The following is a 27,860-nucleotide window of genomic DNA, read 5'->3' as shown; positions in this document are numbered from 1 at the left end:
ACAAGTAGGCAGAGAGGCAGGCAGGGGGCGGGGGAAGCAGGCTCCCTGCTGAGCAGAGAGCCAAACGCGGGGCTCGATCCCAGGACCCTGAGACCATGACCTGAGCCGAAGGCAGAGGCTTAACCCACTGAGCTACCCAGGTGCCCCTGTCCATATGCTTTTAAAGACTGCTAGTATTTATTTAAGCATTTGTTACTTACCAAAACTGTATGTTTGTGTGGGCATATATTAAAATCTATTAAAATATTTATCTCCATCACATTGCCATCAATATTGATGAAAACCAGAAAAGACATAAATTTTCTATTGGACAAACTGATGACATGGTCTGCATTCAAGTAATCGTTCAAAGTATTTACTTTGTTAAACGTTTATTTTTCATGATCTGTTATTCTTTTTTTTTTTTTTTTTTAATTTTATTTATTTGTCAGAGAGAGAGAGCGAGAGCAAGAGCAGAGGCAGAGGCAGAGGGAGAAACACTCCCTGCTGAGCAGAGAGCCTGATGCAGGACTCCATCCCAGGACCCTGGATCATGACCTGAGGCTAAGGCAGCCACTTAATCAACTGAGCAACCCAGGCGCCCCTCTAGTGCACCATTTTAATTTGTCACTTTATAACTATTTTGCAGAGTAATTTTCTTGGTGATTGCTCTAGGAAATATAATGGACATTTACATCACAATCTACCTCAGATTAATGCTAACTTAATTCCAGCAGAATGGGAAAACTTTGGTCTAATATACCTGTATCTCCCACACCCTTCTGTGGCAAAGACCTGGGTGGCTTCTGGTAAACATAAACTGTTTGTGGTTTAATTCCAAATACCATATTAATGAGCTGAGAGCACATTACTCGAAGTCATACAAAGTCATAGGAAGCCAAGTACAAAGGTCATGATAAAGATCACTTTTACTGGGGCGCCTGGGTGGCTCAGTGGGTTAAGCCGCTGCCTTCGGCTCAGGTCATGATCTCAGGGTCCTGGGATCGAGCCCCGAATCGGGCTCTCTGCTCAGCGGGGAGCCTGCTTCCTCCTCTCTCTCTGCCTGCCTCTCTGCCTACTTGTGATTTCTCTCTGTCAGATAAATAAATAAAAATCTTAAAAAAAAAAATCACTTTTACTGATTTCTATGCCTAAAGCTCTACATTTCCTCACATATTCTGTGCAAGAATAAAAACATGGCTATGTGGGCAGGCCCAGGGGAAAAGGGCAGGAGGGTTGGTGTGAGCAAGTCGTGATACCTCAAAGCAGTTGTGCAAACTGGTATATTTTAGACGTTCAGTAGCCCCTTGAACAGCCCCCTGGTGCCGAGATCATGGGTCACTAAGTAATGGGATGAGCTTCCTCAGCTGAGATAAGACTTAGTAACTCTTCAATGGCGTCCTGTTCGTGGACACTGAGATTCTGTTCTTTGGCCAGACTGAAGGCTCTCGTGGCATATTCTTGTGCCTGGAATAGAATCGCAGTTACAAAGAGAAATTGTCATAGGAAAGCTTTACATGGGGAAGCCCCATCTCTGCTCAACCCAGAACCACAGGAAAGGACCTCTCCACTTCTCACACCAGCCACTGAGCTCGTGTTGGAAATGTGGGACTTACAGCTAGCCACACATGTGCTGGTTGGGGCATGGGGGACCAGAAAAACCCACCTGGCTTGACAAACTAAGTAAAAATTAGTACACCTTCTTAGCAGAGTGAGACCTCTGTAGGGTCTTCATCGGGACCCTCTGAAGCAACTCTGGGAGACGATGTGATAAGGGCCATCCTGGGGCCATCCTGAGGGCATGTGGTCCAGAGTTTTCACTGGGACGGAGATCTCACAGGATATCCTGGGACGGCCTCTGGGCTGGCTCTTCTTTCCCTCCCTCCTTCACCCTCTCTTCCTTCCTTCCTTCCAATAAATATTTATTTGTTTTATTTAAAGATTTTATTCACTTATTTGACAGAAAGAGAGAGCACACAAGCAGGGGAGCAGCATGCCCCACGAGGAGCAGGGAGCCCGATGCAGGACTCGATCTCAGGATCCCAGGGTCATGACTCGAGCTGGAGTCAGATGCTTAACTGACTGGGCCACCCAGGCACCTCCCAATAAATATTTATTACATGGCTACTATGTTCCGGGTACTGTGATCACAGGTCGAAATTCCTCCCCTCGTGGAATTTACCACACAGTGTGGGAAGAAGCAATAAACAAGACAAGCAAGTAAAACACCATCGTATCTTCAATAGGGATACATGTTAAAGACAAAAATAAAGTATAAAAGGGGGCTGGGAAGCACCAGTGGCGTTAGCGGGGTTTTGTAGCTTTCAATGCGGGCCCAGGGAAAGCTTCAAGGAAAAGACAGCTGAGTAAAGACCTAAAGGAAGTGAGGTGTCAACCTTGATGCGTCTCTATTCTCTAAGGACCTCTTGTAGATTGAACATCTTTCACACATGCCTTAGGGTGAGGACTTCCTTGAGTTCATGTGGAAAAGTGGACCCTGAACTGGAGGAAACAGGTTTTGTCCAGTATAAGCTTGGAAATTCAATGGAAATGTTTCCCTGTTCCCTAAGCACTCTTACCCCAACCCAGGTCTTCACTATAACACTCAATTATAACCCGCGGGCTGTGAACTCCTCTAGGTCTTGGCATACAGTAGGTGCTTAGTAAAGTTTGCTGAAGAAAGGGAGAGAGGGAGGGAGGGGGGCGGGAAGGGAATCCTAGATTTTCCATGACACTCACACAGAAAGGCCTCCTCCAGCCAGGCCTCCCTCTCTTTCTCTCTCCTTGCCTGCTTTTCTTTTTCTTTGAAGCGCTATTCACTATCTGAAATTATATTATGCATTGTCCCTTGTTTATTGTGACTTCCCCTCCTCCAAAAGAAATTGGGCAAACAATTCTGTGTGCCTCAGTTTCCTTATCTGTAAAGTGGGAATAATACAATACCTGCTTCAGGAAGTTGGCCTGACAATTACATAAAAGATAGTGCATGGGAAGTACTTAGGCTAGTGATGGGCATGTCCCTAGGAAAGAAGACAATGCAGTTTCCATGACGCAGGTGGGACTCAACAAATGAGAAACATCTCGAGCATCCAGACTGCTTTAAAATGACAGCTTACTCAGAGGGCAAAAGCCCGTGCAACTGGGCAAAATGCAGCCAAATTCAACTAGAGGAATTTCTACCTCCATTTTCGACAGGATGCTTTTCTGGGAACACTTGCCTTTGAAGAATTCATCATCAGGTAGTAAAGCATGAACAGGGTTTTCAGAACAAAGATCGTTTTTTGGGGGGCTGTGTCGGATGTAGATTCTCGAATGTTCCAGATTGAAGTCAGGATCTGAATGGCTTCTGCTTCCTGGGCTTCATCTGCAATGGTAAAGAAAGAAGTTGGGACGAAGAAGCAGGCCGTGGGGGGCTGTGGGGTCTCCCCTGAAGGGTGAGCCTGGAACTGTCAGGACAACGGCCCTCCCTTGGCACAAAGCACAGCAGGTTCCTCACCACGTATGAGTAGGAAGCCCGGCAGTTCCAGCAGCTCTGCATAAACCTGCTCACCCCCACAGGTCTCAAGGTAGCTACGGTTTGTCTCTTTTAGAGTCCCAAACTCTTCATTTCTTAGGCCCCCAGTGCAGGAAGCTGTCACAGCGGGATTCCTTGGGTCTCACTCAGCTTCAGCTGGAGAGCAAGAGCCCCGGGGACTGCTGGCAGCCAGTAACTTAATCCTCTCCCAAACCCAAGGGTGCTTGAGCACCTGGGCCTTTCTGCTTCCCCCCAAGTGAGTCCACTTATTCTTCCTCTGAGCATCTTCAGGTCCTACTCTCATGACCCCTTATTGACTTATTATGAGTTATTTGGGGCAGGTGTTTATAAGCACTCTTTAGATACCATGCTTAGAGAAGAAGACAGAAAGGACATACACCATAATGCTAAGGTTGGCTGCCTTTGGATGTCTATGATTTCCAAGTTTTCTGCTTTAACACACACCACTTTAAAACATTTATTTATTTATTTGAGAGAGTGAGCACAAGCGATGGCAGGAGAAGCAGGCTGCCCAGCAAGCCCGATGCAGGGCTTGATCCCAGGACCCTGGGGTCATGACCTGAGCTGAAAACAGATGCTTAACCGACTGAGCCACCCAGGTGCCTCTAACATAAGCCACTTTTATAATGAGAGAAAACTCAACAAATTTGTTCATTTTTAAAAATCTTAGCTCAAAACCTCTCCTCCAAAAAGTCTTCCCTCTTCAACACCATCCAACTGTACTCATCTCTTCCTTCTGGGACTCAGCTTGGAATATAATGTGTATTTGGTAGGAATTTCCTTTTATTTCATCTAGGTTCCATCCCATCAACCATACTGTATGTGTCTTTTGAGCAGAAACTAGGTCCTCTGTCCCTTTTTATTAGCTCAGAGGGAATGATGCTGTGCGGCACTCACTCTTTGCTGAGCCTGGGGACAGAGACAGGGATGACACCCAGCTCTGCCACTGAGAAGTTCACTGTCCAGTAAAGGAAGAGGAGAAGGCACCAGAACAAATGAGTAGTGTGACTTCTTCAGAGAGTTTACCCTGGCTTATGTGCCTTGGAGGAATAACCCATCAGAAGCGGAGGCACGGTAGAAATCACGGGGGGCTCTGGTGGGTCTTTCTCTCTCCACATCTGTCCCTGATGATACCCCCAGAAAGGCTGTGTGTGGTGCCAGGGATCTGAATTTTTCCCAACACTGGTGGAATCTTTTTGACTCCTCCCGTCTCCGTGGCCTCATCAGCAAAATACAGAAGATGGCACCGATGTGCTCCACAACAGGGAAAGTGGCTCTTCCTCATGGGGACAAGGTCTGTGGATTAGGAAGGATGAAGTCACTGCTCTGCTTTCCAGGGAGAGCTGCCACTTACCCAGGCCAGTGTCGGTCTCAAATCGTTTGCCCAGTAAGTCTATCTGCTGGATGCGAACCCGCGAGAGCACCTGGTAGCGATCGTTCAAGTATTTACTCCAGATCTCAGAGACCTGTTGGGAGAGCAGATCTGAGCCTAGACTATTTTGCTTGTGGAGAAACAGGAAGAAAGGAAAGTGGAATATATCATGTATCAGACTGTGTGATCTTGGGCAAGTCATTTCATCTCTCTGAGCCTCAAGTTTCTCATGAATGGTCTGACACCAGTCGTAACTTAGAAGGCCAAAGTACCAAGGCTCCATTCCCATATTCCCCAGCTCACCTTGGTGTACAAGGTGTCTGCCAGGTCCAACTTTTTAAGGCCATAGAAGATATTAGCCAGGTGGAAGTAGCCCCCTGAGGTCCTGATGTCCTCTGTTCCAAATGCACAACTGGCAAAATAAATCTATAGAGAAGGAAGAAGGGGCACTTTAGTTCTCCTGGGAAGTCATACATCTGATAAAGAACTTGTACACCTAGACTTTGTAATGAACTTTTACAACAGCCCAATTAAAACTAAAAAAATGGGCAAAGGCTCTGAATAGACATGTCTTCAGAAAGAGAGACCAATGGCTAATAACACATGAAGTGAGGCTTAACATTATTAGTCATTAAAGAAATACAAAATAAAATCACAATGAGATACCACTTCACACCCACCAGGATGGTTCGAAGGGGCAGAAAACAAGTGTGGGCGAGGACGGGAGGAAACAGAGCCCTCACACAGCGCTGGGGAGACTAGAAAATGATACAGCCTCTGTGAAAAGCAGTTTGGCAGTTCTCAAAAATCAAAAAGTTAAATGGTGAGTTACCATATGACCCAGCAGTTCCATTCTTAGACTATACCCAAGAGAAATGAAGGCATGTGTCCGCACAAAGACTCAGATACAAATGTTTAGGCAGCGGTATTAATAACAGCCAAACAGTGGGGACATCCCCAGTGTTCATCAAGTGATAAATGGCTACACAAATTGTGTATTTCCAGATGATGGATACTACGCAGCAGTAGAAGGAATGAAGCGTTGATAGGACAACACAGATGAGTCTCAAAGTAATTACACGAAGTGAGAGAAATCAGATGGAAAGACCACATGTCATTCTGTTTACATTAAATGTCCAGAAAAGGAAAATCTATAGAGACAAAGTGGTTGCCTGGGGTGAAGGGGGGGTCGGAATGAGAAATGAACTGCAGAGGGGTTGTGAGGGGCTTCTGGGGTGATGAGAATGTTCTAGAACTGGGTTGTGCTGATGGTTGCCCAACTCTGTGAGTCTTCTCTGAATCATTCATTTGTACACTTAGAGTGAGTGAATTTTATGGTATGTATCCATTAAGAAACGATTGTTTTGTTTTTTTTTTAAAGGTATCCCGAAGAATCTGAGCTTGATCCATTTCTTAACTGTGTGGCCTAACCTAAGACAGAATCTGTGTCTCTGCTTAATTTGTTATAAGTGAGAGTGCAGAGAAAACACAAATGAAGACATGTATTAGTCAGTCTTCTAGGTGGAAATAGATGGCACCCTCAAAGCACTTCCAGACGACGGTTTAATGAAAGGATTATTTCAAGAGACATACAGAGGTTAAGGAACCAAAAAGAGCTAGTGAAACAACAGGTCTATCAACAGAAGAGATGATTACTGTCCCGACTCCTGAAAAAGGAAGGGAGAAATCAGGGTCACCAGAGCCCCACAAGAGCGAAGAGCTATGGGAGAAAGCCACCTGCCAGGAGCTGTGGCCATGGAGGAATACTGCCCCTGCCAGAACTGGGATGAAGCAGAAAGGCAGAAGAGAGAGTAGATACCCAACCTCTATCTCCTCCCAACAACTACTCCCCTGCCATGCCTCTCACGCTCTAAATCCAACAGAAGCCAGAAGGCAATGGATTCTGGGTTGTGTAGTCCATAGAGGTCAGACTCCCAGGGCACAGTAGAGGAATGAATGGATTTGGGGTAAAGGGATATGGAGACTAACCAGCACAAGAATGTTTCCAGTGGATTTATGGACATTGTGCAGTGGAGGCAACCAGGGGGAGGGCTGCCCAGTGGAGAGGCTAAACAGAGAACCAATTGATGCTAAGACTACATTCTGACCCTAACCTCATCCAGATTTCAGGCTCAGGAACTTTTCTCTTTGGTCATATTGTCCACCACTGAAATCTTTATAGAAACCTCCATTAAATTTTGGAGGAACTGCTCCATCATCACCTTCATCATCGTCTTATCTAATGTTTGTACGTAGTTTTACAGTTTATAAAGAACGTTCATATACAAACAGCTGGTTTAAATTGAACAACCACACACTGACGTAGAAACATTGATATTATATGTAAAACTGATAGCAAATCTCTGCATATACAGTGCCCTATTATTAATCTCTTCAATGACCCAATGAGACATACGCTATTTGATGATTTCTGTCTATGCTTGATGAAAGAGGTAAAATAATTTGTCCAACAGTATGTTCAAGAGTAGAAGTAAATCCCTTCTCTTAACAACTGTGCTTTTCTACCTTTATTTCCTCAGAGCAATTGACCTTGGAGAAGTGACATGACCTGGCCAAGGATGCACAACCAGGAAGTGGAAAGGTTAGAACTCAGGTTGTTAGAACTGTGTTCTTGGGAATACCTCAGCAGTCAGTTGTCAACAGAAAGTTTTAGAGAAAGGGGGTAGGAGAAGAATAAATGAAACAAGATGGGATTGGGAGGGAGACAAACCATAAGTGACTCTTAATCTCACAAAACAAACTGAGGGTTGCTGGGGGGAGGGGGGTTGGGAGAAGGGCGTTGGGGTTATGGACATTGGGGAGGGTATGTGCTATGGTGAGTGCTGTGAAGTGTGTAAACCTGGCGATTCACAGACCTGTACCCCTGGGGATAAAAATGTATTATAAGTTTATTAAAAAAAAATTTAAAAAAATTTTAAAAAGAAAGTTTTAGAGAAATGCTCAGATAGAAAAAACAAACAAACAGGGGCACCTGGGTGGTTTAGTTGGTTAAGCGTCTGCCTTAGGCTCAGGTCATGATCCCGGAGTCCCAGGATTGAGCCCCTCAGGGTGCTACCTGCTCAGCGGGGAGTCTGCTTCCCCTCTCCCTCCGCCCCTCTCCCCAGACTCATGCTCTTTCTCTCTCTCTCAAATCAATAAATAAAATCTTAAAAAAAAAAAAGAACAAAACTAAGCATAGCTGTTCCCAGAAACATTCAGATGTTATAATTTAGCTTGTTTACATCATTGGCCAGATGATAACGGGCTTCCTCATAGTTTTCCTTAGCTATATAGAGAAGTCCCAGGTTCCGATGCAGCAAAGATTGGGTGGCAGAACAACATTCACTTGATTTGAGGACTGTCCACTGGGCTTGGGATAGATACTCCTCAGCTTGGACAATGTGGCCCAGACCTGCCCAAAAGAAGTAAAGAAGGTTAAAATTCATATTCTTGCCAGAGGACACAGGATGAAATGTGAGTCAGCACCCATTCTCCCTTATTCATTGACTCAAACATTTATTGACACACAAGAACTTGCACATGAACTTTCATGGCAGCCTCGTCATAACAGCCAAAAAGTAGAAACAACCTAAATGCTCATCAGCTGATTAGTAGATACACAAAATGTGGTCGATCCATACCCATGAGTGGAATATTATGCGGCACAGAAAGGAATGAAGTATAGACATATGGAACAACAGGGTAAACCTTGAAGACATTTCATGAAGTGGAAGAAGCCAGACACAAATGGTCACATATTGTACAATTCCATTGATAGGAAACCCGCAGACAGAAAATGGCGGCCCGGGACTGTGGGGAGGAAGAATGGAGTGTGACTACTAATATGGGTATGGGGATCTATTTTGGGGTAAATAAATGTTCAGTAATTAGATGTAGTGATGGTTACATAATCTTGTGAATATACTAAAACCACAAGATTGTACTTTTTTTAAAAAAAGATTTTATTTATTTATTTGACAGACAGAGATCACAAGCAGGCAGAGAGGCAGGCAGAGAGAGAGGAGAAAGCAGGCTCCCTGCTGAGCGGAGAGCCCAATGTGGGGCTCAATCCCAGGACCCTGGGATCATGACCTGAGCTGAAGGCAGAGGCTTTAACCCACTGAGCCACCCAGGCACCCCAAGATTATACTTTTTAAAAGAGTGGATTTTATGTATGTGAGCTGTATCTCAGTTAAAAGTACATGTACCACTTATACTTCATATCTTTTATGTGCCAGGCCTTGTGTTGAGAGATGAGGATTCCAAGATGAATCAAAGGCATTGCCCTTATAGCTGGGTTTAGGGAATGCATGGGTGAAAATATATTTATAACATAGCAGACGTGCAGTAATAGTAGCATCATAAGGTTTGGAAGTGGTAGAAAGTAAGAGGTGTTTAATTCTATGGATGGGCCGGAGAGGGACAATGGAATGGGGTGAGGCGAGGCCAGTGCTAGGGACTGAATGTTGTAGCCCCCAAAATACATAGTTGAAGCCCTGATCCCCAAAGTGATGGTATTTGAATGTGGGGCATAATTTGGTCACGAGAGTGGAGCCCTCTGAATGGGATTAGTGCCAGAGAAGAAGAGATACAAGAGGGGCGACCCCTCTCTCTGCCATATGAGGGTAAGTGTGAAAGTGGCTGTCTTCAAGCCCAGAAGTGGGCCCTCACCAGACACCGAATCTGCTGATACCTTGATCTTAGACTTTCAGCCTCCAGAACCATGCGAAATAACTGTTTCTTGTTTAAGCCCCCCAGTCTGTGGTGTTCATTATAGCAGCTGAACTGAGACCGGAAAATCTGAGCTGAATTTTGTGGGGGTTTTTTAAAGTTTTTATTTATATATTGGACAGAGAGAGATCACAAGGAGGCAGAGAGGCAGACAGAGAGAGAGGGTGGGAAGCAAGCTCCCTGCTGAGCAGAGAGCCCGATGCAGGGCTCGATTCCAGGACCCTGGGATCATGACCTGAGCCAAAGGCAGACGCTTAACCCACTGAACCACCCAGGCGCCCCTGAGCTGAGTTTTGAGGATGAATAGAAGTTTTCCTGACAGATAAGGGAATGCGGGCAGAGGTAACACAGATGCAGAACCATGGAGATATGCAAGAGTGGGCTGTGTTTGGAGAACCACGTATGGGTCTGTGATGCTAGAGCACAAAGTGTGAGGGGTCAAGTGGCAGGAAACGAGGCTGAAGAGGTAGTCCGGGGAAACGGGCTGAAGAGGTGACAGAGGGCTGGAGGGCTTAGTGAGTTGTGCCAAGGAGCAGGATGCATGTGCGTAAGAACTGGAGGATTTTCAGAAAGGGGGAGGGAATTGGATTTCGATTTAGAAGGATTCCCAGGAGCCAGGGTTGAGGAGGGAAGAGAGGGGAGGATATAGAGTGAAAGCCTCGCTAGAGGACTTTTGAAAGAGTTTAGGCAAGGACTGGTAAGAGCCTGAACTAAGGCAGTGAGTGAAGATGGGGCCGATACAGAAGAGACATTTAGGAGCTAGAATGGACAACACATGGTTCCCAAGTAAAAGGCACCTTTATTTCTAATATTCAAATACTGTTGACACTTAAAACTGTTGTTTGGTTGTAAAGATGCATAACAGTTTCCTGCCTCCCTGCTTGCCTCCTTGGGAGGCTGTAAGAACTGGACAGGTAACTACTCTGCCAGCCTTCTGCACAGCAGGAGGTATGCTCTGGGTGCGAGGTATTTCCTGTGGTGGGTGCCAGGAAAGGTCAGGAGAGAAGGACACAAAGCCCTCGTAAGTCAATCTTTGTTCTGTGTGTCCTCCCTCCCAGGCCTAGCTCACATGCAGACGTCACTTACTCTAGCTGTAATCACAGGTCACTGAATCAAAGGAGAGCTGAAGAAGCAATCGAAGGGAGGAATGAAGCAAGTTCACTTGACTGAGGTTCCAACTAAAATGGGAAAATACTAGATTAGAAGCAAGAGGCGGAGGCCGAGGATCCTGGCTCATGCAACCATGACAAGTCACATCTTCCATCTGGATTTTCTCTATGAAATAAGAGCTTTGGACGGAGCAAATGACTCTCAGCAAAGGTTATTTAGATGGGGAGAAAACTGGCAGGGGGCGCTGACATGTAGTGGAAACTTTTCACCTTCATCGTGCATTTCCCCTTCAAAAAGGCAATGCCAAAGAAGGAAGGCCCCAAGGCCAAGCTGAACCAGCAACTACACAAGCATCCCAGAGGAAGAGACATACTTGGGAGAAAAAAGCCTTGAGGCCCTAAAGCCAGAGAGCGGGTATATTGAGGTAGGAGGAATGTGCTGCTCCCAGCAGGCAGGAACTTAGACTGGCCGGTGAGTGGGTAAGTTTAGGTGTGACTTTCCTACATGGTGCTTGCCTGGACAGGTGTAGTCATGGAGTGGAGGTACTAGGTACACAAAGTTGCCAAAGGAAGTGAGACTATCCTAAAGGGTCACGTTTCTAGCGTTACTAGCGTGTGGAAGAGAAAGAGAAAGGATAGCCAGTTAAGGAGTAAGGGCTCTTGTCTGCAGGGCGAGACAACAGGCCTACCCTGGGCTAGCAGCTGATCTGAGAGACGTGAAGGGGGAAGATTTCGCAAGGCTTGATGATGAAAGCAGAGGACCACAGAACAAAGCAGCCAAAGATAATTATCCCTGAGGCTGGGAGGCACCCAGGGGAAGGAGAGGGAATTCGCATTTGCTGAGAGCCCGCTGTTTGCTGTAGGCACACTATGCTAGGCCATTTGCATCTGTGATCTAAGTCAGCCAACAACCCTGTGAGATAAATATCCGAGGAGGAATGTACAGAGGAAACTTCATTCATTTGTCCAACCACGCATTCATATAATTTAGAATCTCTACCACTTCACTAGATGCATACTAGTGAGCAAAACAGACATGATCTCTGACCACAAGGAGCATATAATAAAGGGAAATAAATACAATAAACAAAGAAAAATAGGGGTGCCTGGGTGGCTTAGTCAGTTAAGCCTCTGCCTTCAGCTCAGGCTATGATCCCAGGGTCCTGGCATCGAGTCCCACATCGGGCTTCTTGCTCAGTGGGGAGCCTGCTTCTCTCTCTCCCTCTGACTGCTGCTCCCCCTGCTTGTGCTCTCTGTCAAATAAATAAATAAAAGCTTAAAAAAATAAACAAAGAAAAATAAAGTGCTAGGAAGGAAAGGAACAGAATACAGTCATCCAAAAAAGCAGGAAGAAACCTACTTTGATTGGATGATTAGAGAACACCTCTCTGAGAAGGTGATATTTAAGTAGATACCTGATGATAGGAAAGAAGCCAGCTATACGTAACAGAGGAAAAAGCATTCCAGGCAGAAGGAAGAGCACTTAGTAAGAAGAGTTTGATAGCTAGCGTCACCCAACCAGTAAAGAAAGGGCTGGAGGGGTCCCTGGGTGGCTCAGTTAAAGAATCTGACCTTTGATTTCAGCTCAGGTCATGATCTCACGGTTGTGAGATAGAGCCTTCTGATGGGCTCTGCGCTCAGCAGGAAGTCTACTCGAAGATTCTCTCTCTCTGCCTCTCCCCCCACTTGTGGGTGTGCTTGCATGCGTGCACTCGTGCTCTCTCTCTAAAGTAAGTAAATAAGTAAAAAAAAAAAAAAAAAAAAAAAAAGAGTTGGAATTTGAACCCAGATTCCCTGGTTCCAAAATCCTGACTGGAGTGGGGGAAGATGAGTAAGGCGGCTCTTTTATGTTTGTTTGTTTAAAGATTTTATTTATTTACTTAATTGACACAGAGACAGCGAGAGAGGGAACACAAGCAAGGGGAGTGGGAGAGGGAGAAGCAGGGTTCCTGTTGAGCAGGGAGCCCCGGGTAGGGCTCGATCCAGGACCCTGAGATCATGACCTGAGCCAAAGGCAGATGCTGAATGACTGAGCCATAAGTAAGGCGGTTCTTTGAAGTGTTACTGAAAATATCATCTCTAGTTGATTAAAATTCCAAAGTTTTACCAAAAAAAAAAAAAGAGAGAGAGAGAGAGAGAAGAGAAGAAAGGAAAGGAAAGGAAGGGAAAGAAAAGGAAAGGAAGGGAAGGGAAAGGAAAGGGAAGGGAAGGAGGGAAAAAAAGAAAAGAAGAGAAGAGAAAGGAAAAGAAAAGAAAAAAAAGAAAAGAAAAGAAAAAGAAAAGGAAAGGCTAAATACCTCTTATTTTTTTCCACTCCAGTCTGCAGGAATCTCTTAGATGAGGAAGAGCCATGTGCACAACGAATGTGATTTATTTAGACTTTCAAAAAGGTTGGCAAGGTTCTCAATGACTGGGGGAGGTATAATGAGAACTTCATTTAGATGGGACTTTCCAGCTTGCAAAGCACTCTCATGTTCATTACACACAAACTCATTTAATCCTCAAAACAATTCTGTGAAGGGGACTCAGATTCACCAAATGCTTTCACAGTGCCCACCAGATGTCAGGTTTTATGAGAAGAGTTTTTGAGCACCTCCTCTGTGCTAAGAGCTATTCTGGGTGTGAAGTCACTCTGATGAGTAAGAATAGGGACAGTTCCAGTTCTCCCTGAGCTTATAGTCTAGTGGGAAAGAGAGACTTTAATTAAGTAATCTCATCAGTGGATGTAGAATAATTAGTAGTAGTATTTTGGGTTTTTAAAAAGATTTTATTTTAGAGAGAGTTCACGTACAAGATAAGGGAGGGGCAGAGGGCGATGGAGTGGGGAAGAATTTCAAGCTGATTCCCTGCTGAGCACAGAGCCCGATATAGGGCTCAGTCTCATGACCCCTAGATCAAGACCTGAACTGAAACTAAAAGTTGGATGCCTAACCGACTGAGCCACCCAGGTGCCTCTGGTTATAGAATTATTATTGAAATAAGTGCCCACAAGACAGGAAGAGGTTTTTAAGGGGCGGGGGGTACATAAAAAGAAACCTGGTCCAGTCTGGGGGCTTGGAGAGGGTTCCAGACAAGGGGGTGGTAACTCTTGAGCTAAGGCCTGAAGGATGAATAGGAGTTATTTAGGTGGAGGGGCGTGGAGGAGAGGTGGGGACCGTGTCTCAAGAAGAGCCTTCCAGAACAGGAAGAGAGAAGGCCAGTGTAACCAGAAGGGAGAGAAGATGTAAGATGAGGTGACAGGACTCTTGAAGGCTGGACCAAGCTGCACCCCATTGGCTGCTTAGGGAATCTGGTTTCTCTTTGGTGGAGGGATTTGATCCACATTTTGTGTAGAGACCAGAATGGAAGGAGGCCAAAGAGGTGAAGAGTCCAGTTAACAGGCAATAATCCAGATAAGAATGATAAGACTCAGGCCAGGGTGAACTTTTCCAAAATCCCACAGCTAGTCAGTGTCAGAAATACACAGAACCTGGGCTGTATTTCCTTGTCTGGTGCTCTTCCTAGTAGTTTTGATGGAGGGAAGTCTGAAACGGGGAACCAGACTGGAGCGGGGTGAGGGGGGCATTCTTGCGGTTATGTGGCCTGGTGTGGGGGAGTCAGAGCCCAAACCAGTGAGGAGGGGATCCATGCAGAAGAGGCAGCCCTGAATGAGGAGTCAGAGCCCATGGAGAGAGAGAAGGGCATCTGCAAGGGGAAAAAGTAGGCTCGGAGATGGGAGATTGGTTCATACAGAGGAACTGATGAAACACATAAATACATTAATGAAAAAGGAAGCCAGCATTCTCACTGTCAGACAACTACAGCCATAGAACGGGAGGAAATCAGATCGAACCCTGTAGTGGTGTTGGACTGAATTTAGAAGTACTGGTATGTCATATCTCTATCTGTATAGAGAGAGAGTAAGAGAAGATGAATTTAGATGTAATGTGTGTATACATTATTATATTTATACAAATTCCCTCTGTCCCCCAAGAAGGTACAGGAGCAACCCGATACCAGTAGCAACACATACGTCTAGTGCACAACTCCTGCTTTCTGAATTCCATTTCTCACTAAAAAAAAAATAATAAAAAAAATAATAATCAAGGCTCCTAGGAGGTATGTTCCAGAAAGCAGGAAGGTGATCGAAGAACAATGGGGATGTGTCAAGGAAACACGGAAGCCAGTCTGAATGGGCTGCCACTTGCCAAATGCAGGAATAGCCTAAGCATTAAATTAAAGATAGTAACAAATTATTGATCCATTGACCAGACTAGGGAACCAAGAGTTCATACTGATATAAATGCATAAATGAATATATTGAAAGTCTGATGGAATGGGATACTTACAGTTTCAGAATACCCCGCCCATAAAATACTTATTAGTTGAAAAAGGAGAAAAGGTATACAAAGAAGAAACCTGGCAGATATCACCTTAATAAACTGACTTAACTGGGTGTCATCAGGAATGGGACAAACTGAAAACACGTGCCAACTTGCAGGATGGGGTGCGAACAACACAGACAGAGCCTGTCTTCTGACACTCTTGCCAAAGGGACATCGCTTGAGTCCAGCCGTGAGGAGACTCAGAGAAACCCAGATTGAGGGATGTTTTATAGAACACTTGGCCTTTAATCTTATGTGTCAGAGTCATACAGGTTAAGGAGTGATTGAGAAACTATTCCAGAATGAAGGAGACTAAAAACACACGGCAACAAAATGAAAAGCGTGATTTTGAACTGTATCCTTCTGTTCTCAAGGTGTGATTGGGACAACTGGAGATGAGTGAATGGGGTTGGCTTAGTAGATGATGGAAGATGATAGTAGACGATGGTTGTACAGTGGATACATGGAGAATGTCTAGGAAATGCATCAGGCAAGCAACTTACTCTCATGCAGTTCAGGGGTAAAGAGGTTCTGTGTACTGCATTTCCAACAGTTTTGCTTTTTAAAAGTTTTTAAAAAATAGAGTGGCTATGAAGATAGAAAAAGTGGTTGGAAAGTAACTAAGACGCTGCAGGTCTCAAAATGTTAGTTCCCTTCCAAGATGTTAATTCTCTTCTTGTAGCAACCGCCATGTGGGATGGAGCTCTGCCGAGTCTGTGTTCCCACTCTCATTCACGGCATGAGAAATACAGTTCTTTTTCCCTCTCCCATCCATAGAAGCAGGTTTCTATAATCCCGTTTGAACCATGTGAGCCTGACACAAAGGTAAAGGTAAATAGTCAACACAACTCTCTCTTCTAGGAATTTAACACTGGAAATCAGATGCTAATTGTTTCTTCTACCTTCCTTGAACCTGGAGAACATGGAAATTCCATGGAAATTCAGCTACATCTGATATTTTAGGGTAGCTATCTTCCATGGTGGGCATAGGGCAGAAAAACCTGGTCTGCAGAGAGGGTAAATAAAGCAGATGCAGAGATAGAAGCCGAGACAAGATACAAGGACCGAGAGAGAGAGTCTGTTACAACATTCTGGTTCTAGGACCTCCTGAAGCCTTGATCCCCCTGGGACACTCTAGTGTCCTAATAAATGTCCTCCTTTTCCTTAGGCCAGCTAGAGTGGAGTTCGGTCAGTAGTCGCCAAAAGTTGACATCTGCTTCCCCACCTTGTGCCAAACTTTACGGCAACACTGCTCTTTTATAAAAGGCTGTCTTGGAGCCACTACCAAGTCTGTACCCTTTGGCCACTGATTGATCCCAATAGAGTACTCCTTAAGGGGCCGGGGTCAGGGTGGGGGGTCCCCAGGTCAATTCACTTACCAAGGCTCGCCTCGGCCAACAGCAGGTAAGCAGGGACAAGCTCTACGGAACTCAGGCCATGCACATTCATGCGGAAGCGAAGTGAGTGCAAAGCTGCGGGAACAGCAGCTGCATGTTTTCCTTCAAAGAGGTATTTCTGGGCTACGGTGTAGCAGAATTCAATCAAATGCTTCTGTGGAAGAAAAAACTAGACCATCTGAGACCGTGTAAAGCAAAAAGGCACTGGTAGGCACAGGTACACTTGGGCTAGGGCCACAATCTCATGAGCTGGTTGAGGGCACCTAGTTAACCTGCTTTTACTAAGGTGGACATGAGACCCAAAACAGGTGAAATTAAAAAGGGAAACCTGGGTTGTGAGCTCCTCGAGGTCCAGGAATAAGTGTCTTTTCACCTTGGCTCATTTATCAGCATAAATGAGAGCTCAGTATAAAGTTATTAAATGAATATTATTCTTGTGTTTGTAATAAAATTGTAGTTTAGCAAAACTATCACATCTCCAGACATTCTAAAACTTTCTGACTTTCTATTTGAGTTATAATTTTGAGAGAAACATCTTCTCTTTCTTTCTGGAGTTATCTTGCTTTCCAAGTATCAGAAAGAATGTCGACTCTGCATTGCTCCAAAGCCCTTTTCAAAGCCTTTCTCAAAAAAAAACAAAAAAAAATTTTTTTTAAAGACTTTATTTATTTATTTGACAGAGATCACAAGTAGGTAAAGAGGCAGGCGGGGGCAGTGGGCGGGGTGGGTGGGGGAAGCAGGCTCCCTGCTGAGCAGAGAGCCAGATGTGGGGCTTGATCCTATGACCCTGAGATCATGACCTGAGCTGAAGGCAGAGAGGCTTTAACCGACTAAGCCACCCAGGCGCCCATAATAGAAGTTTTTAAATCTCCTTTATGAATTCATCAGTATATTCATACACCATTTTTTTGACCTCCTACTAGGTACCTACACTCTTATCAACATACTTGGCATATATGGACGTTATGGCCGAAACTCATATGTGGAAGCCCTCATACTTCAACCCTTATTACCTGAGAATGTGAGTGTATTTGGAGATGGAGCCTTACAGAGGTGATTAAGTTAAAATGAGGCCATTAGGGTGGCCCCTGATCCAATTTGGAAGAAATTCGGACACCAGGGATGCACCTGCCTTCAGGAAACCAAACCTGCTGACACCTACCCTTGATCTTGGACTTCGACATTCCTGTCCTTTAAGCCATTGTGTGGAGTAACGCCGTTTGTTACAGCAGCCCTTGGAACCTAATACAGTAGGTATTCGGTAACTACGTGGAGAACGACTGACTGAGGACATAAAGGCATAAAACAAAGTCTCTGTCCTCAAAGAGGTTCTGGTTTGGTGATCCCGACACGGGACACCCTTTGTCTGGGGCAGACCCTGAGCTCAGCCTGTCCCAACCCTACAGGACCCACCTGTCGCTGCTGTAGCTGTTGGAGGCCGTGCCGCCGCTCCTCCTCTGAGTTGTAGAAGGGCATGGAAGTGCGCAGCGGAATCAGCAGCTGACATATCTTCTCATGGATGCTGTTCCAGTCTGCTCTTTGATGAACCACACCACTGACAACAAAAACATGGACTTCGTTATCTTTCCCTTTGACCTGGCCTGAGATTCTAGCAGCCCCCCTACTGGCCTTGCCCTAAAAACTAGAAAAGGCAGGCCAACACCTATCAGGCAGGGAACCCAAAGCCCTTTCTGACTCAAATCTCTCCTTTTACACGTGGTTCTTTGGTGGTGTAATGACTAGTGGGGGTGGGAAGCTGCTGTCTCTTCAGGCACAGGTCACACTGAAGTCACGAAGGCACGTGGTGATGCTGTGGGTGATCTCCTCTTCCGCTTCGTTAATAACCTTGTTCTAAGGCCATTTTCGGAATCTCTGGCCATCACAGCTGATGGAAGTGAGGGTCTTTTTCTTGGGGAAGGGAAGGGAATTTCCATTTGCTGAGGCTCTAGAGATGTTCTCCTGGAACGAGTGCCGTTGTGTGGTGTGGCTTCAGAGAGCACCGCTGACACTGTCTTCTCTGCTCCAAGGGGCACACTCACAGGAACACACTAGGAATGATCCCCAATCCCAGAGGGACAGCAGGTGCTTTTGCTAGTAACTACTCAACTTTTTGAGAACAAAACAAAAGCTATTCTTTCAAAGATAAGGGAGCAGAGGAGTGGAGAGCTCAAGTAGTTACTCTAAGCCTGTACTCCGGAGCCAGCTAATTTTTAGCTCTCCAGAAGGAAGCACGGTCACAGCTTGGTAGAGAGCTTTTCTGAGTTTTACATACAGATTTAGCATTTTTAAACACGTTATTGAACAGGACCTCAGTCCTACAGAGAATCCACTCTCACTCCTTAAATACCTGCCGCTATGACTGATTCCCAAATCTATTACCCGATCCTGACCCTTTCTCCAATTACTTTTTTACACTTTTAAATCAATACCTAACTCAAATACCATAGAAAATTCACCATTTCCAAATATAATTTAAATTCAGTGGTTTTGAATACATTCACAAGGTTGTAAAAGCATCACCCTATCTAACTCCAGAATAATGTCATCACTCGAAAAAGAAACTCCATTTGCTGTAGCTGGTTTTTTCTTTTCTCCACCCACTGGTGCTCAGAAGCCTTTCTGTACACAGATGTACTTTCTCTATGTATTTGCCTGTTTGGGACATTACTATTAATGGAAACAGACAACATGTGACCTTCTGTGTCTGGTTCCTTACCCTTAGCATAATGTTTTCAAAGTTCCTCCCATTTCATCGCATATATTAGTATTACGTTCCTTTGTACGGCTGAGTAAATATTCCACTGTACGGCTGTACGTTTACCCACTCATCAGTTGGGGGGTATTTGAGTTGTTTCTATTTTTGGCTATTCTGAATATTGCCACTATGAACATTTGTGTATAAATTTTTATGTGAACACGTTTTCAGTTCTCTTGAGTATATACCTAAGAATGGAATTGTTGGGTCATATAGTAACTCTATGTTTAACTTTTTGAGGACTGCCAAACTGTTTTCTACAGAGGCTGTACCATTCTTCAGCACAGCAGCAATACAAAAGGGGTTCACTTTTTCTCTATCTTTGCCAGCACTTGTTATTCTCTTTTTTCACTACAGCCATTTTAGTGCGTGTGAAGTGGTATCTCATTGTGGTTTTATTTTGTATTTCCTTAACAACTATAACTTTCAGCACCATTTCCTGTGCTTATTGGCCATTTGTATATCTTCTTTGAGAACTGTTTATTCAAATCTTCTGTCCATTTTAAACTGGGTCTTTTATCTTCTTTTTGTTGAGTTTTAAGAGTCTTTTACATACTCTAGATATAAAATCCTTATCCGATATATGATTTGTATTTTCTCCCATTCTGTGGGTTGTCTCTTCACTTTCTTGATAGTGTTCTCTGATGCACAGAAGTTTTAAATTTTGGTGGAGTCCAACTAATCTATTTTCTTTGGATCCTTGTGATTTTGGTGTCATAGCTAAACTGTTGCCTAATCCCAAATCACACAGATTTCCAACTATGTTCCCTTCTGAAAGTTTTGCTTTTAGCTCTTGCATTTAGCCCTTTCTATGGTGAAAGGTAGGAGTCCAAATTCATTCTTTTGCATGTGGCTATGCAGTTATCCCACCATCATCCAGAAGGGACCATTCTTTTACCAGTTGAATGGTCTTGGTACCCTTGTTGAACATCTAGTCACCATAAATATACAAGCATATTTCTGGACTCTCAGTTCTAGTCCATTCATCTATATGTCTATCCTTATGCCACTACCACAGTCTTCATTAGTGCCTCTTTGCAGTAACACTTGAAATTGAAAAGTATCAGTACTCTAGCTTTGTTCTTTTTTTTATTTTTTTAAAAGATTTAATCTATTTTTTTGACATACACAGAGAGAGATCACAAGTAGGGAGAGAGGCAGGCAGAGTGAAAGGGGGAAGCAGGCTCCCGCTGAGCAGAGATCCTGATGTGGGGCTCGATCCCAGGACCCTGAGACCTTGAGACCATGAGACCATGACCAGAGTTGAAGGCAGAGGCTTAACTCACTGAGCCACCCAGGCACCCCGTAGCTTTGTTCTTTTAAAAGACTTTTTAGCTCTTCTGTGTATTTTGTCTTTTCATTTAAATTTTAGGATCAGTGTGTCCATTTATACAAAAATGACAGAATTTTGATAAGGATTGCATTGAATCAATAGATCAATTTGAAGTGTTATTATCTTAACATTAAGTCTTCTAAACTATGAATATGGAATATCTTTCCATTTATGTAGGTCTTTAATCTCTTTCAAAAAAAATTTTTTTGTTTGTTTGTTTTTAGTTTTCAGTGTATAGGCCTTGCCCTTCTTTGGTTAAATTTATTTTTTTTTTTTTGGTGCTATTGTAAATGGAATGGCTTTCCTAATTTCATTTTCAGATTGTTCACTGCTAGCATGTATAAATACAACTGATTTTTGCACATTGATCTTGAATTCTGTAACCTTGCTGAATTCATTTATTAGTTCTAATAGTTTGTTGTGCTTTTTTCATAGGTTCTTTAAGGATTTCCCTACAGAAGATCATGTCATCAGCAAAATAGAAGTACTTTTACTCCTTCTTTTCCAAGCTGGATGTCTTTTATTTCACTGTCTTGCCTAAACTAGCATTTTTAGAAGTGTTGAATAGAAGTGATGAAAGCAAAATTCTTGTCTCATTCCTGATTTTAGGGGGGAAAACTTTGTTTTTGATTTAGTTTTGTATTTCTCTCTAGGTTATTCATAGCTACCTCTTACCAAGTTATGAAAGTTCCTTTCTATCCCTAATTTGTTTTTATCACAAAGGGTACTGGAGTTTATCAAATGCTTTTTCTGTATCTATTGAGATTATTATGCGTTTTTTATCTTCTGTTAAGATGAAGTCTTACATCGATATTAGTATGTTGAGCCAACCTTGAATTCCTGGGAGAAACGCCACTTGGTCATGAAGTATAATTCTTTTTATATGCTGTTGGATTTGGCTTGCTAGTATCTTGTTGAGGACTTTTTTCATCCATATTCATGAGGGATATTGATCCATAGTTTTCTTTTCTTGTGATGTTTTTGTCTGGTCTGGTATAACACTGGCCTTGTATAAAATGAGTTGGGGATTTTTTCTTCCTCTTCTATTTTTATGGAAGACTTTTTGAAGGATAGGTAATAAATCTTTTTTTTTAAAGATTTTATTTATTTATTTGACAGACAGAGATCACAAATAGGCAGGCAGAGAGAGAGGGAAGCAGGCTCCCTGTTGAGCAGAGCCCGATGCAGGGCTCCATCCCAGGAACCTGGGATCATGACCTGAGCTGAAGGCAGAGGCTTTAACCCACTGAGCCATCCAGGTACCCCGGTAATAAATCTTTTTAAAGTATTTGATAGAATTCACCACAGAAATCATTTGGTCCTGGGCTTTTCTCTGTGGGAAGTTCTTGATTGCTAGCTACTCTTTAGTATCTGAGATCTACTCAGACACTTTTTTTCTCCTGAGTCAGTTTTGTAGTTTGTGTCATATTAGGAATATATTTCATCTAGGTTTTCTAATTTGTTGGCATACAATTGTACATAATATTCTCTTATAATCCCTTATTTCTGCAAAGTTGCTAGCAATGTCCCTACTTTCATTTCTGAATAATAGTAATTTGGGTGTTCTGTTCTTGGTCAATCTAGCTAAAGGTTTGTCAATTTTGTTAAGCTTTGGTTTTGTTGATTCTCTATTGCTTTTCTATTCTCTATTGCACTTATCTCTGCTCTAATCTTTTATATTTTCCTCCTTCCACTAGCTTTGTGTTGAGTTTGCTTTTCTTTCACTAGTTTCTTAGAGTGGAAGCCTAGGTTACTGATTTGAGATCTTCCTTCCTCTATAATGCATGTGTTTATAGCTAGAAATTTCCTTCTGAGTGCTGCTTTCACTGCATCCTGTATGCTTTAATATTTGTGTTTTTGTTCTCATTTCATCTTGAAAGCATTTTCTAATTCCCCTTGTGATTTCCTTTTTTGCCTACTGGTTGTTTAAAAGTTATTTCCATATATACATAAATTCCTCACATTTCCTTGTTATTGATTAATGTCATTCCACTGTGGTTCCAGAACATACTTTGTATAATTTCAATCCTTATAAATTTACTGAGACTTGCTTTATGGTCTAACACATGGTCTATCCTGGAGAATGTTCCATATGTGCTCGAGAAGAATGTATATTCTGCTGTTGGTGGTGGTGTCTTATAGACGTCTATTAGGTTTGGTTGGTTTATAGTGTTGTTGAAGCCTTGTACTGCCTTTCTAATCTGTTCATTATTGACACTGGAAAACTGGAAAAAGTTGAAGTGTTCAACTATTATTTATTTCTCCCTTCAATTTGACAGTTATTACTTCATGCATTTTGAGACTCTGTTGCTGGATACATAAATCATGAATTTTTGCATTTCTTTTGCTTACTGTATATTTTTACTCAAATGTGCTTAAGTTAGCTTTTTGATTCCAATTATACATATTCTAAAACTGGTAACAATAACCAAGCACAGGGTCAGCAAAGTTTTTCTGCTAAGGGCCTAATAGTAAATATTTTAGGCTTTGAGAACTACATGGTGTCTGTTGCAAAAATTCAACTCTTTTGTTGTAGCAGAAAAGCAGTCATAGACAACATACACTTTTGTTCAAGCACTCTCTCTCCTTCCTTCTTCTGGGACAACAGAAATGGAATAAAGTGTGTGTATGTATTTGTGTGTGTATATATAAATATAAATATAAAAATATTTATGTATATACATATATAAGTAAATATATTTTTATAAATATAATAGCATAACAAATATATTTTTATAAATATATTATATATATATTAAACAAACAAGCAGGGAAGAGGGTCAGAGAGAGAGGGAGAAGCAGACTCTCTGCTGAGCAGGGAGCCAGACATGGGGCTCGATCCCAGGACCCTGAGATTACGAACTGAGCTGAAGGCAGACACTTAACTGACTGAGCCACCCAGTAGCCACTGAAGTATTTTTTTTCATAAACTGCAGCTGCTATCACAGAAATGATAAAAGCATTAAAAATTTTTTAATAGAGAATTATTGTAAACAAATCCATAAAAGCACTTAACAGCTAGGATATAGAAATAGTTGAGTTCCATAGGGTATTTATTAAATAGGGGCTTCTTGAGTAATTGTGTGAGCAATGGAAATAGTACTTAACTACCCAGACTTTTGTTCCACTGAGAGCATTTGACGTATTTTGCTTTTCCAAATAAAATGAGCATTATTTATATATGCATGAGCTCTTTCCTTATTCGTCTTATTTGTTCCCCTATTTGTTATTTCCTTAGTCATCTGCCCCACCCCTAACACTCAACACAGGGTCATGCATAAAGGAGCTGAAAATGATGCTTTCAGTCAAGGCTCACAATCAAGTAGCTTGTGAGCCAAATGTGCTTTGTTTGGCTATTATCCTGTTTTTAAAACTGAATTTAGATGTTATCAGGCAGGACATTCATTCTGTAGTTTACCAAAGATCCTACTGTCTCCTACTACTGAGTACCACTTCACTGCTGTTTTCTCTTCCTGGCCAGTGAAAGCATTTTAATTTGTGCCCTGTGTGTTCAATAAAAGGAAAACTTATTTCAAATTACTCTTATCTATATGCTATGATTTGCTCACCTATAGTACATGCCTCTTTTACCATCTGTAATGTTTCGTGTGTACTTTAATAAAACCGTCCTTTTTTTACAAATGTTCAATTCCCTGGGAACATTCTCACAATCCAATACAGAACAATATGTGCAAGATTACACAGAGTGTATAAAACAGATATATGTACAGGAGAAGAAGATAAGGAAATTGATCAAAATGTCAGGTTATTAATTTCTGGGTTGTGAGATTATGGATTACTTCTCTTCTTTATTTTTTATATTTTCAAGTTTTCTACAGTGAGCATGAGTTACATTTACAATCGGGAAAGAAACTCTTTTGCAGAAAAAGGAAAAAAAAGTTTCACAAATTCCAAATGACTGTCTTTCCTGCTCCTTAAATTGGAACAAGAAGAATATTTATTGAGTGCCAACTTGGTCTCAGGCATGATGCTACATGCTTTACATTCAACCACAAAAACCTTGTGGGGGAGGAGTATTAAAGCTCCCATTTCTGAGATATAGAACAATTACCTCAGCTTTATTTTATGGAAAAATCTTGAAATTGCGAGGACACAAGGATAGAGAAATCTGGAGAAAAGAGGCAGGGTGGGGTGGAGGGAGAAGAGAAGGCCTTAAAGAGAATTAAAGGCAGTGAAAGATAAGAAAGGAAATAATGGTGGATAAGGGCATAGGAAATAATGATTTATTTAAGCATTCATCAAATATTTAGTTTCAACTATTTTAAGACACTTTGCAAGAGACTGTAGGGTATACACAGATGGGTATGACACAGATCATAAGATAGCATATGAATGACAGTCCTTCAATATGCATTCAATATAATACCCTGCATTAATGGAACATAATAAAATTGACCTAACACACTTGCCGACAACTGAAATGAAAAAGGGAAATAAGAGTCAACCGAGAGTACAGAGTGAGAGGAAGAAGGAATTATTTCTGGGTGTAGGTATGAAGGTGAGAGGGAAAGAGGTAGAAGGTCATACCAGCCAAAGGACTCCAATCTCTCCGTTGAGTGCCAGGGCTGTACCTGAAGTTGTTCACTAGCCATCTCTTCCAAGTGACTTGAAGGCCCTCAAACTCTGTGTCCCCAACCCAATCCATCACCCACCACCATATCCCTCTGTGTTAATAGGTTTACTATCCATTCAGAAGTTTGCTTATTCAACAAATGATCACTGAGTGCCTGGTATGTGGACCAGTAGGTTCAGTAAAAGATAGATATTACACAAGCAAACATAAAATACAGAAGTACAGGAAAAATGAAGAAAAGGTGAGACAGAAAAATAAGAGAAGTGTATTTTCGGAAAGACCTCTCTGAAGAAATAACATTTTTATTTTTATTTTTTTTTAGAAATAACATTTCTGAGAACTGAAGGATGAGAGGGCTCTAGGAATATCTGGGGTTGAAATTGATGTTCCCAGCAGTGGGGACAGCCTAGGCAAAGAAACGGAGGGAGGAAAGGACTTAGGAAATCAGAACTGAAAGAAAACCTCTGTAATTGCATCAAGGAAGTGAGGGTGAGTGTGGTAGGACATGCAGGTAGAGAGCTGACCAGCGCTTTGTAGTTTCTCCTACAAACTCTGAACTGTATTCTAAATGCAATGAAGAAACAGCAAAGAAAACACAGATGCCATCTCTCCGTTCATGGGATATACAGACCTAGTGAGGAATAGAGACTATTAAATGACTGATTTCAATCTGTGTCACAAGTTTTAGGATAGGGAATATATAGAGTACCCTGAGAGCAATGAGGAGGACACTTAATTCAATCTGAGGAGGTATATTCACTCTCCACTGGGACCACTGCAACAAATTCTTTATCATTTTTGCAGCCTTCAGGGTCTACCTGAATTTTATCTTTTACCTGTCATCTTTCCTTAACACAAGTGAGAGCCCGTCAAAACCTCCCAGAGGATAAATTCCAAACTTCTTGATCTCATGTCACCATGTGGCCCTAACCTCTGTCTTCTTGGTTTAAACGCCTCCTCCTACCTATCACAATGGTTTTTAAACTTTCTTTTTGTAAGAAATATTTTATCATTACAAACACCACATAAAACACTAGAAAATTTCAAGAAACAATTCAAGTAGGATTACTGTGATACTTTCTATTTTATTCTACTTTTTTCCCCTAAAATGTTTGTTGATTTATTCTTGACCTGCTCCTGGGTCTAGTCTGCAGTTTGAAAATCAGTGACTGCTTCTTCCACTACTTCTTTCTCTACTTCAGCTCTGAACAAACTGTTCTTTCACGGTTTACCGAAGCAGACCTGGAGGCCAGGAGTACCCTGCCCTTCTGTCTTCCTTGTTCATTCACCTAGCAACTTCCTACTGACCTTTCAAGAGTCATCTCAAACATTATTTATTCAGAGAACCTTTCCAGATATCTGCCCCAGTCACCATGCTTCCATCCTCTGAGGTCCCTGGTAACAGCACAACCTGAGTAACAGTACTTGTCACGCAGGGTCTATATAATGACTTCAAAAACAAGGTAGTCTGCTCTGGACTAGGTTTCTGGACATCAGCAACTTAGCTGTTTATCTCCGGTCCCACGTAGGGTCTAATTGGAAACAAAAGTCAGGGGATGTTAGGTTGAATAAATGAAAACTCACCTCCCCACACTCTCAGCACCTTGGCTGTGCACTTCTGGTTATTCCTCAAGCACACCAATCTGCCCTCCAGAGCCTTCCTCTATTCCCAGTACTTCCATCCCGGGCTCTTCCTACTTTTTATCTTCAAATCAGTATCTACCCTTAAGAAGGCCATCCGTCCATACTCCCAACACATTTCCTTTGTCTTCACAGCATTTATGACTCTCTAAAATGATCTTTCCTTTTTGTGTGTTTGTTTACTTATCTATCTTCCGCATTGGTATGTTAGATCTTTAAAGGGTACTGATCACCTAGTATTCCTCCAGTAACTTCGGCTGCTAGAACAATGCATAGCGCACAGTAGATGGTCAACAAAACCTCAGGTAACCAATGGGCCAGTGGGAGAAGAAGCAGACAGAGAAATCTGTCCCGAAACCGCCTTGAGTGTTGCCCGGCAGAGCCGGTGCTACGGCTTAAGCAAGGCACCCAGGTGCCACATTTCAGGGCCTACCAGTAGTAAGTGACCGTGCAGGCCGTGCACACCCGCTCGGCCGGGGCTTCGCACACCTCGCAGCAGAGCCGGCGCCCCTTGGGCACCGCCAGCGGGTAGATGATGTCCATCTTGCAGCCAGCAGTGTCGGTCTCCAGGACGGTTGCCCGGCAAGGACACGCTGGACGCCGGCGTCACGTGACCGCCATCAGGCTGCCTCGTTCCCAGGATTTCAAGCGCAGGGAGTAGGGGCGTGGCTCCACTGACATGTAGAGTGCATATGTGGGGTTAAAAACAACAACAAACAAACCAAAACATAAAATTCCTCCCCGTAAGTCCCGAGGTTAAATGGCCGGGCTGTCGGACTCCAGGGGAATCTAAGTCCTGAAAGGCCGATACGGCGGCCGCTGAGAGGCAAAAATGGCCAGTTCTCTATCCGAGGAGGAAACGAACATGAGGGAAGGTGGCACTTCCAGACGCCCGCCCAGCCGACAGCTACTCAGTCAGCTCAAGGTCACCTCTGGGAGGCTGTGGGACAGAAACTGCGCACAACCCCACAGCAGAGAAAGCCGGCGCCGGCGTACGGCGTGTATGGGGAAGCTCCGCCCCCTCCTTAGTGCGGCTGCGCGGGGCCCGGG

The 27,860-nt window shown here is 43.1% G+C and overlaps 1 protein-coding gene across 2 annotated transcripts; it reads right to left on the bottom strand.

Annotated features, from left to right (window-relative positions):
* Window positions 1-1,113: 1,113 nt before the first annotated feature.
* Window positions 1,114-27,856, bottom strand: ZMYND12 (zinc finger MYND-type containing 12). Of its 2 annotated transcripts, XM_047727101.1 has the most exons (8): window positions 27,244-27,856; window positions 17,901-18,042; window positions 16,470-16,641; window positions 8,129-8,298; window positions 5,190-5,312; window positions 4,869-4,980; window positions 3,198-3,343; window positions 1,114-1,446 (listed from the first exon to the last, which is right to left on the bottom strand). In XM_047727101.1, the coding sequence occupies exons 1-8, from the start codon at window positions 27,351-27,353 to the stop codon at window positions 1,321-1,323; spliced, it is 1,101 nt and encodes a 366-aa protein (XP_047583057.1). In that variant the 5' UTR covers window positions 27,354-27,856; the 3' UTR covers window positions 1,114-1,320. The 2 variants fall into 2 exon arrangements, with proteins under 2 accessions (XP_047583057.1, XP_047583058.1); XM_047727102.1 differs by lacking the exon at window positions 16,470-16,641 and having other exon boundaries at window positions 27,244-27,373.
* Between the last annotated feature and the right edge of the window lie 4 nt (window positions 27,857-27,860).

Source organism: Lutra lutra, chromosome 4, assembly GCF_902655055.1.
Source record: "Lutra lutra chromosome 4, mLutLut1.2, whole genome shotgun sequence".
Lineage (NCBI taxonomy): Eukaryota > Metazoa > Chordata > Mammalia > Carnivora > Mustelidae > Lutra > Lutra lutra.
This window is presented reverse-complemented; position numbering and strand designations above follow the sequence as displayed.

Bases quoted from the DNA above. Each gene is read 5' to 3' on its own strand.
- ZMYND12 (XM_047727101.1), bottom strand. From the start codon at position 27,353: ATGGACATCATCTACCCGCTGGCGGTGCCCAAGGGGCGCCGGCTCTGC. The intron at 18,043-27,243 runs GTAGGCCCTGAA...TTTTGTTGTCAG, and splicing joins TGCACGGTCACTTACTACTG to TGGTGTGGTTCATCAAAGAG. The intron at 5,313-8,128 runs GTAAACAAGCTA...CCTTCTCTATAG, and splicing joins GTTATCATCTGGCCAATGAT to ATTTATTTTGCCAGTTGTGC.